General features: G+C 46.3%; 1 protein-coding gene across 2 annotated transcripts; it reads left to right on the top strand.

The window, feature by feature from the left end:
* Positions 1 to 236: 236 nt before the first annotated feature.
* Positions 237 to 9,943, top strand: MESD (mesoderm development LRP chaperone). Of its 2 annotated transcripts, none has more exons than XM_040332318.1 (3): positions 237 to 423; positions 3,518 to 3,750; positions 9,549 to 9,943. In XM_040332318.1, the coding sequence occupies exons 1-3, from the start codon at positions 274 to 276 to the stop codon at positions 9,808 to 9,810; spliced, it is 645 nt and encodes a 214-aa protein (XP_040188252.1). In that variant the 5' UTR covers positions 237 to 273; the 3' UTR covers positions 9,811 to 9,943. The 2 variants fall into 2 exon arrangements, with proteins under 2 accessions (XP_040188252.1, XP_040188253.1); XM_040332319.1 differs by having other exon boundaries at positions 237 to 427.
* Positions 9,944 to 10,855: the final 912 nt, after the last annotated feature.

Genomic DNA, 10,855 nt, shown 5'->3' with positions numbered 1-10,855 from the left:
TGTCCATACACTCCTTTCCAAGTACTCCTGTCCTGTCCATGCACTCCTTTCCAAGTACTCCTGTCCTGTCCATGCACTCCTTTCCAAGTACTCCTGTCCTGTCCATGCACTCCTGTCCAAGTACTCCTGTCCTGTCCAAGTACTCCTGTGCCTCTCTGTGTCTCCCAATGCTACCCGGCATATATGGAGTTAACTGCTGTCCGCTACTTTTTCGGCTCGGCGCTCGGCTACTTTCCCTGTGAGCTTTCACTGGGCGCATGCGCAGGTGGAGAGATGGCGGCGCTCGGTGTACGGGTTGTGTGTGTCTGTGTGTTGCTGGTGATCGGTGTAACAGCGGCGGCCGCCGAGGAAAAGAAGAGGAAAAAGAAGGACATCCGGGACTACAATGACGCGGACATGGCTCGGCTGCTGGAGCAATGGGAGGTCGGTGGGTGATGATTATTATTGTGTAATAGAAGTAGCGGAAGCCATTACCCTGGATGGAGGGGTCAGTGACCGTCTATGGAGGAGCCCATTGTCGCTACACGGGCCAAGCTGTCCACAATGGAGGAAAATGAAAGTTTTTCTCTTTAGTTCTACTTCACATAAAGGCCATGTTCTGCTCATCCTCCTCCCTGTGTAATATTTTTATTTTATGAGTTCCCCGCACCCACTTCTGCCCAGTGCCCACCTAGGAAAAAGTGCGCAAATATTGTGTGACAGAAAGTATTACAATGACCCCCATTTTATTCTATAGGGTGTTAGAACCCCCAAACATTATATATTTATTTTCTAAGGTGTGTGTGTGTGTGTGTTTTTTCTTTTTTTTGCTAGAAAATAATTACTTAAATTGCTTAAAGGGGTGGTTCCCCTAAAAATAAACTTTTGACATTGCATTTGCTATAATAATTACAGTTAGAATCGGCTTGTTTTATGTAAAAAATACCTCTGTACGTATCGTCTCCATTATTCGGTCCCACCGCCACTTCCGGGTACGATGCAGGCGGTGGGCGTTCCTTATTGATGGACAGGCATCCGACCGACGCATCCATCGCGTCACGAGATGCCGAAAGAAGCCGAACGTCGTTGCGCATGCGTCGTATAGAGCCGCACCGACTTTCGGCATCTCGTGACGCGATGGATGCGTCGGTCGGATGCCTGTCCATCAATTAGGAACGCCCACCGCCAGCATGGTACCCGGAAGTGGCGGTGGGAACGAATAATACAAACGCTACGTACGGAGGTATTTTTTACATAAAACCAGACGATTCTAACTGTAATTATTATAGCAAATGCAATGTCAAAAGTTTATTTTTAGGGGAACCACCGCTTTAACCACTTAAGACCCGGACCATTATGCAGGTAAAGGACCTGGCCATTTTTTGCGATTCGGCACTGCGTCGCTTTAACTGACAATTGCGCGGTCGTGTGACGTGGCTCCCAAACAAAATTGGCGTTCTTTTTTTCCCACAAATGGAGCTTTCTTTTGGTGTTCTTTGATCACCTCTGCGGTTTTTATTTTTTGCGATATAAACAAAAATAGAGCGACAATTTTGAAAACAAAACAATATTTTTTTTGCTATAACAAATATCCCCAAAAAAGACATAATAAAAATATATATATATATATTTTTTCTTAGTTTAGGCCGATACGTATTCTTCTACATATTTTTGGTAAAAAAAAAATCGCAATAAGCGTTTAACGATTGGTTTGCACAAAAATTTATAGCGTTTACAAAATAAGGGATAGTTTTATGATGTATGTATGTGTGTGTGTGTGATATTATATATATATATATATATATATATATATATATATATATATTATAATATTTTTTTTTTATTTATTTTTTTCTCGTGACTGCGACATTATGGCGGACACATCGGACAATTTTGACACATTTTTTGCTATAAAAATTAATTGTTTACTGTGAAAATGACAATTGCAGTTTAGGACTTAACCACTATGGGGCGCTGTAGGGGTTAAGTGTGACCTCATGTGTGTTTCTAACTGTGGGGGGCCGGGCTGGACTTGTGACGTCAGTGATCGCCTTTCCCTATATCAGGGAACAGACGATCAGTGACATTGCCACTGTGAAGAACGGGGAAGGTGTGTTTACACACACCCCTCCTCGTTCTTCAGCTCCTGTGACCGATCGCGGGACTCTGGCGGCGTTAGGGTCACGGAGCTTCAGCCGTGCCATTCTGCCAACGTAAATGTGCAGGAGGCGATCCTTAAGTGGTTAAAAAAAAGGCCGTAAAGCCACGGCCTCAATTGTGGGGGGAGGACGGGACGGCGGGCGCACGGAGACACAGGATAGCCCAGCTGTGCCATGCCAGGTCGGTAATTCTAGTCGCAATTGCGACCTGGCGTGCAGGGTTTGTCGAACCCTGCACTAAGTGCAGAGCAGCCCACACATGCGCAGTGTGAGGCTGCAAGATGTCAGTTATATGCCAGTGCCAGGGACGTGTAGACTGGTGAAGAACCGGCCCAGTTACAGTATTTGTAGTTACTGAATTTTTTCAGGGCGAAGATGTTCTTTACCATTTCACCCTTTAAAGGGGTTGTAAAGGTACTATTATTTTTTTTCCCCTAAATAGCTTCCTTTACCTTAGTGCAGTCCTCCTTCACTTACCTCATCCTTCCATTTTGCTTTTAAATGTCCTTATTTCTTCTGAGAAATCCTCACTTCCTGTTCTTCTGTCTGTAACTACACAAAGTAATGCAAGGCTTTCTCCCTGGTGTGGAGTGTCGTGCTCGCCCCCTCCCTTAGACTACAGGAGAGTCAGGACGCTCTACGTTGCAGATAGAGAAAGGAGCTGTGTGTTAGTGGGCGTCCCGACTCTCCCGTAGTCCAAGGGAGGGGGCGAGCACGACACTCCACACCAGGGAGAAAGCCTCACATTACTGTGTGGAGTTACAGACAGAAGAACAGGAAGTGAGGATTTCTCAGAAGAAAAAGACATTTAAAAGCAAAATGGAAGGATGAGGTAAATGAAGGAGGACTGCACTAAGGTAAAGGAAACTATTTAAGAAAAATATTTGTACCTTTACAACCCCTTTGTGGGCGGGACTTGCGTATGCAAGCTCACGGGGACAGGGGCGCTTTAAAAAAAAAAAAAAAATATATATATATATATATATATATATATATATATTATTTTAGTTTGACACGTCCCTTCTCGCCTCCCGTAAGAACGATCAAGCGGCAGAACAGCCGCTATGATTGTTCTCATGGTGTAGGGAATCACTGTCTGATATCTGAATGATGCTGTAGCTGCAGTCCCAGGCGGCCGAGGGACTTGTGGACATTGCTGGACAGAGAGGGGGCTCGGGTACGTATTTGGGCAGCTGCTACAGGTGTTTTTTTTTTTTTTTTTTTTGTTTTGTTTAGACTGCATTAAGATAAAAAAAACGTTACTTTTTCCAGCTATGTCTGGAAAGACATTCATATTTTGATGATCCTTTATCTGGATTTTATTTTAGTTTTGTTTTGAAATGAACATGAACAGTATACTTTATCACTTCTTTATATAGAAAGATGATGACATAGAAGAAGGTGATCTGCCAGAGCACAAAAGAAAGCCGAATCCAGTAGACTTCACCAAACTTGATCCCAGTAATCCGGAGGGCATCCTGCAGATGACCAAGAAGGGAAAGACTATAATGGTCTTTGCCACGGTGTCTGGAAACCCCACAGAGAAGGAAACCGAAGAACTCACAAGCCTGTGGCAGGGCAGCCTTTTCAATGCTAACTATGACCTTCAGAGGTAAGAGTGAAAAATGTTATGGGGTCTTTGACAGGAGTAATAAGGGGCTGGTCACATCAGAATGCGGTGGGCAAAACCTGTATTGCATGTAGAGGTCGACCGATATATCGGCCGATATTTGTCCGTTTTGGAGAAATCGGACGATTTTTATCCAAAATTAGGCCGATATTTAACATGGTCGCTATTGGTGCCACGGCTCCGGAGCTAGGCTGAAGCCGCGGCCTTTCCTGATGCTGTGACCGCGGATATCCGCGGTCACAGCATCAGGAAAGGCGACGGCTTCGGCCTAGCTCTGGAGCCACAGCCATCTTGGTACACCCAGCGCGGCAGCCAACCAGCGGGCCTGTAACAGCCAATCGGCGGCCGCCGCTGCCGACTTCCTCCACTGTAAAAAAAACGTCCCCTGACGTGCTGTGCGCCCTGCCTACAAACCCCAGAATGCAGCGCGGGCCGGTAACTGCCGGCCCGCGCCGCATTCTGGGGCTTGTAGGCAGAGGCAGGGCGCGCAGCACGTCAGGGTTTTTTTTTTCAGAGTGGAGGCCGCCGATTGGCTGTTACAGGCCCGCTCTGCATTCTGGGGATTGTAGGCAGAGGCGGGGCAGCAACGTCAGGGACAATGGAGCTTTCTTGTGCTAGGAGATGCCTGGAGCGCTCCGCTGGTGGGCATTGATGAGGTGGCAGTGAATGACATTGGGCTGTACTGGTGGGCACTGATGTGAGGCACTGATGAGGTGATGCACTGGTTGGCACTGATGAGGTGATGCACTGGTTGGCACTGATGAGGTGATGCACTGGTGGGCACTGATGATGGGATGCACTGGTGGGCACTGATGATGGGATGCACTGGTGGGCAATGATGGGATGCACTGGTGGGCAATGATGGGATGCACTGGTGGGCAATGATGGGATGCACTGGTGGGCAATGATGGGATGCACTGGTGGGCAATGATGGGATGCACTGGTGGGCATTGATGAGGTGGCACTTATGGGCTGCACTGGTGGACACTGATGGGCTGCACTGGTGGGCTGCACTAATGAGGTGGCACTGGTGGGCTGCACTAATGATGTGGCACTGATGGGCTGCACTAATGAGGTGGCACTAACAGGCTGCACCCCACCTCTCCACCCTAAACAATTATCTCCTCTCCACCCTAGGTTTTTTGAGATGAGGGGGGGAAAAAAAAATCGATCGGCCGTCCCAATTTCCAAATATCGGCATCGGCCAGAGAAAAACCCATATCGGTCGACCTCTAATTCCATGGGTGTTTCCTGCACCACATTCAAAGCACACTGCCCTTGCATTCTGCTGCAGGTGTTAATGTAAAATAATACGGCAAGTAAATGGATACCTAACGTGGCCTGCTTTAAAATTGCGTATTCGCTTGGCATGGCGCAAGGCTGATAGTACTTTTAAAAGTGAAAATCCAGCCTAGAAGCAGGTATGAAAGGTCCTTCTGTGGGTGCCTTTGAGCTACGCACTAGTGTGAACCAAGCCTAAAGCGTCACCTATGGACAACATCCCTTGTGACCACATGGGCTGTGACAGGTCCTCTTTATAGCGATCTGGCGTCTGTTGGACTCCAAATCTCTTCTCTGGCCTCCAATGCAGCCGATCAGACACAGATGAGTCTGGCTGCTTTCCTGGCCATTGGCAGCTAGATAAAGGAGCCAGAGGTGACAAAATCCTCATTGCTTCTGCTTCATGGAGTCACAGAGAGGAACAACGTCCGTTCTCTCTCTGTCTAGTGCCGCTGGTCGACGCTCACTGGCTCGTGTACAGTGTATAGCTGCAGCTCTCTTTCCCCCTGCTTTGTAGGTCTGTGAAACATTATTTTCATCTGAGTTTTACAAGGCTATGCAGGATAAATGGCTGCAGCTAAATGGGTACAACTCATGTAGGAGGATTTGTTTCATCTGTGTGTAGCGCTACCCCCGCAGGAACCGCTTATTTGTTGTTGGAATTGGCGTATTAAGTTACCTTAGTGTTGTCTAGGGGTGTAGTTGGGGAGAAGGTCCAGACAATAAGTAAAGGTTTTCCAATGCTTTATTTCCAGGCCAACACGGCCAACATTATCATCAAATAGGAAGAAAAGGTTGATGAAGCAAAAGGGAGAACTGTGCAGTATCAGGCCTGGATATGAACCGAGCAATCCTGCTCTCAGTAGTACCAAATTGCAGTTCGTCGCCACTCTAGCCAGAGTGGGTGAAGTGCCCCCGGACAGACTCCTGCCACAAGTCTGGCAGCCGAAATGTCACTTTAAATTGCTGGGAGGAACAGGTCTCTCTCACAGACCCGGCTCTAGGCCTCTGCCACAGGCCTATTACTTGAATGAGCTCAATGGACGAGGTTGTAGCATAGGTCACCGGATGACAGCAAAGCGTACCTGTCAGCATTCCGGTCACCAGATCCCCGATTGGTTCGTTCAAGCCCTGTTGGACAACCTGCCTCCGGGTTCTCCTCAAGCCGACCCCCCCAATCGAACGGCTCCCAGCCTGGGATCTTGTCAGTAAAGTGGGGGACCCAGCAAGTCACTGGGGCCCCTCCCAGCAATATAGAGCTCCGGGTAGCATTTTACCCTGGCCTGGAAGGCCATCGCCGGGGTCCGTTGGATGCACGCACCCTAAAGGTGGATGCCGAACCTAGAACCCACGGGAAGAACCAATAAAGATGGCGTCCGCCACAGATATACCCCTCCCCAGAAAACTCCTCTAATTGGCTGCTGGGGAAATGTGGCTCTGCCAGAACCCCTTTAGCGCCACCTGTCACCCAGGGGTGGAAACAACACCCCTGGAGCTCAGGCTGACCTACAGGACATTTCTGGAATGACAGCAGCCCAAATTTAACGAATTGTGAATGGGAGCCAAAATAACTCTCCCATTCCCCACTAACTTAAGCGTAGTGCCCATACTGAAAGTAAGGGGGCGCTACATGTGTATCACCTGAGGGTAGCCACGTCACTGGTTATGGGTAAGGGTTTACAACCACTTTAAAGTCCATTTAAAGGGCTGCGGGAAGGGTGACGTGTTCCAGGTGGCTGTTGGCTGTGGCATGCCACATGCACATCATCCTTGCCCAGGTGAGAATTGAAGTGGAAGCTCTCGGGTCTCTTTCACCTACGTTTTTACAGTGTGATCTTTCAGTCTGCAGCAGTTGGGATAGGTTTACAGATATGGAATGGGTTAAATTGTTCAACCCCCGGTGTATATATAGACTTGAAAAGAAAATTGGTGTACACTGATCTATACAGCAATCCACTGATGGCAATTTTACTTTAAGGCTTCATTTCCACTGGCGTTTTTACAGCCACTGTTAGCCTTTTTTACAGCTTAAAAACGCCTGTCCATGTTTATTTTGTAAAAAAAAACAAAAAAATTTTTTTTTGTGAGCTGCAGCTTTAAAAATGCCCATGGTCGCGTTTGTGAGCGTTTTTGAGCGTTTTTTAACGTCTGGCGTTTTTACAGCTCTACTCTGGAGCTTCAGAACGCCCTGGTCCTGCGTTTTTTTTACAGCTCAAAAACGCCTATGCCATTTGCAGCTCAAAAACGTTTATGTGGGCATGATGCCATAGAATAACATGGACAGGCGTTTTTAAGCTGTAAAAAACGCTCAGAAAAGTGGCTGTAAAAACGCCAGTGGAAATGAAGCCTAAAAAGTCGAGTCTAGAAGCGGGCACGAAAGGTCTTTCTGGGGACGCTTTTGAGGCCTGGTTCCTTTTTTCTTTCTAAAGCTAGCCATACACTGGTAGATTTCACACACACATTTTCAGTACATTCAATGACTTGACAAATATAATTAGAAAAAGTACTTAAAGCGGAGCTCCACCCTAAGTGGAACTCGTGCTGATCGGAACCCCCCCCCCCCCCCCCTCCGGTGTCACATTTGACACCTTTCAGGGGGGTGCAGATACCTGTCTAAAGACAGGTATTTGCACCCACTTCCGGCCACACGTTCGGGCAAAAGACGGGTTTTTCCCGACTTCCCGTCTGTCCCCCGTTGTGTGCTGGGATCACTCGGCTCCCAGCACACAGCGTGTGAGCCAATCGGCGGGCGCAGCGCGACTCGCGCATGCGCCGTAGGGAACCGGGTAGTGAAGCCGGAGCGCTTTACTTCCTGGTTCCCTCACTGAGGATGGCGGGGGGAGCAGCAGTGAGACGAGCGATGGCTCATCCTCTGCTGCGGACGGCCCTGGACTCCAGAACAGGTAAGTGTCCATTTATTAAAAGTCAGCAGCTGCAGTATTTGTAGCTGCTGGCTTTTAATATATTTTTTTTAATGGCACATCCACTTTAACGCAGACCTTTAGTCATTTTTTTTTTTTCAACTTTCCATCTATCTTCTGCCCTTGTTGTTTTAACTTTGGAAAGTAAAACACTTTTTTTTTTTTTTTCTGCCAGTAAATACCTTATACAGCCCACTTCCTGCTTCTTGTCTGGTCGTTGGCTTAGGCTTATGACCTCATGCACAGCTCGCTCTCGCACTCTCTCGGGAAGTTTACCGGGAAGGGATGGGGGTTGTGTCATAAGAGGGCCAATGAGAGCTGTAGGACTGGAGGTGTGGCTCTGTGTAAATCCAGGAAGTGAACAGGCAACAGCTTCAGCTGCCCACAGTTAAAATGGTAGCAGCCAGACTCGGTGGAGGGAGATTTCTGTAGCATATTTGGCAAGTACAGAATTGCAGTGTGTGTGATTTTAGTTTATATATATATATATATATATATATATATATATATATATATATATATATATATATATATATATATAATTTTACACGCACACGTTGGAGGAAAGCTTCAGAATGGCAAAGATGTTTTTATTACAAATTATGTGAGCAGACTGCAGCTCCTCTTTAATATATTTGGTTGTGTTTTTAACATTCGATTTTGGAATGAATTGATTTATCTGAATGAATAACACATACGCTGTTTTGTTAATTTGAGAATAAATTTCCATCCTGCTTGTTCAAATTTGTTGTCACTGCGGTCGAAATTTTGAATGTAGATGTGACCCCACTGATGATTAGAGAATCAAACCCAAACTCTAAAAATGAAAAATGTTGAACAAAAGTATACTAGTAAATGGCCAGCTTAAAGGGGTTGTAAAGGTTTGTGTTTTTCACTTTAATGCATCCTATGCCCCCCCAGCCCCCCTGTTTTACTTACCTGAGCCAGTTCACTTGCTCTGCGCATTCCCTGGCATCCTCATCTCCACGCAGTCTCAGCATTGATTGGATAGATTGATGGCAGCGCAGCCATTGGCTCCCGCTGCTGTCAATCAAATCTAATGTAGACGCGGCCAAGTCATACACTCAGTGCCTATGGACGCCCACTGTTTCACACGGGAGTGCGCCCACAAGCTAACCATCTCAGGAGAGAACTTACCAGAGTGGGTTAGCTATTGCGAGGAGGCACTGAGAGAGCTGCCTTGGGACCCCAGAACAGCAGAATTGGGGCCACTCTGTGCAAAACCAACTGCACAGTGGAGGTAAGTATGACATGTTTGTTATTTAAAAAAATAAACCTTTACAACCCCTTTTTAAGGGTTTTGAATTGCCTAACTCCCATCATCAAGTGTGGGGCATGTGTAGGAAGTCTTTCAATGAACTGTTGCCACACTGTCCATGTCTACCAGATCCTGCTGACCTTGCGACAGTTCAGGCAAATGGTTAAGTACAATGTTGCATTGCAAGAGGTTTCCTGCCACAGGATTAGTCATTCTGTACTCTGATTTAAAACTGTAGCCAGATAAGTGATGTATGTAGCTCCCTTTACTATGATGCAATTGTGTTGTTTTTTGCCCAGGTTTCTTGTGGGGCCGAACCGTGTGATCTTCATGCTGCGGGATGGTGGATATGCATGGGAGGTGAAGGACTTTCTGGTTGGCCAAGACCGGTGTGCAGATGTAACACTAGAGGGACAGGTGTACCCTGGGAAAGGAGCAGATGGTAATGCAAACATCAAGAACCTTAATAAACCGGAGAAGGAAAAGAAAAAGAGTGACACTAAGAAATCAAAGTCTTCCATTGAGACTAACCGAGCATCGCCCTCAAAGGAAGATTTATGACCTATTGCTGATCTCTAAAATTCAGGGACACTTAATGCCCACCCTGTACATGTAATCTCATGTAGAAGTATTAATGATATACAAATTGGGCAGATTTGCTTTTTTACAAATACAATGAAGATTTTGGTACAGTCCCTGTTTCAAGATGCCTTTTTTATACTGTGTGTTAGTACTGCAGTGTTTATGAATGAGTGGGGTGAAAATATTATTCTACATGGTTTTATAACTCGCAGAAAATCGTTCAAGGGCTCACATATCAGTTTGCTGGGCTTCTTTAAAAATCCACCAAACGATAGATACTCGTGGCAGATGATTGTATGCTGTCCTGAATAAAAACTGATGTTGCCACACACAGAAAGCAGAAGTGAGTGTTCTAGATACTGTACATTTCAGTTCTTAGTGGGGTTCTTATAGGAAAGCTGTATTGGGAGAAGGATGGAGACTGCCACTGATGACCTGATGAAGTTTGCAGATCCGGAAACTTGGAACTCTTTAATCTCTGCATTTATTTGGAGTCATTGACTTAACCACTTAATGACCGCCGCATGTACGCATGTCGGAAATCGTCTGGGAGCGATCTGGGCTGAGGGGGCGGCTATTCGTTTCTAGCCACCCCCTCGCGATCGCTCCCCGGAGCTGAAGAACGGGGAGACGCAATCGATGACGTCAGACCTACAGACACACCCCCCCTACAGTTGTAAACACACACTAGGTGAACCCTAACTCTCTCAGGGCCTCCTGTGGTTAACTCCCAAACTGCCACTGTCATTTTCACAATAAAGAATGCAATTTAAATGCATTTTTTGCTGTGAAAATTACAATGGTCCCAAAAATGTGTCAAAATTGTCCGAAGTGTCCGCCATAATGTTGCAGTCATGAAAAAAATCGCTGATCTCCGCCATTAGTAGTAAAAAAATAACATAAAAATGCAATAAAACTATCCCCTATTTTGTAAACGCTATACATTTTGCGCGAACCAACCGATAAACGCTTATTGCGTTTTTTTTTTTTTTTACCAAAAATATGTAGAAGAATACGTATCGGC

This window comes from Rana temporaria, chromosome 13 (assembly GCF_905171775.1).
Source record: "Rana temporaria chromosome 13, aRanTem1.1, whole genome shotgun sequence".
In the NCBI taxonomy this organism is placed as follows: Eukaryota; Metazoa; Chordata; class Amphibia; order Anura; family Ranidae; genus Rana; species Rana temporaria.
This window is presented reverse-complemented; position numbering and strand designations above follow the sequence as displayed.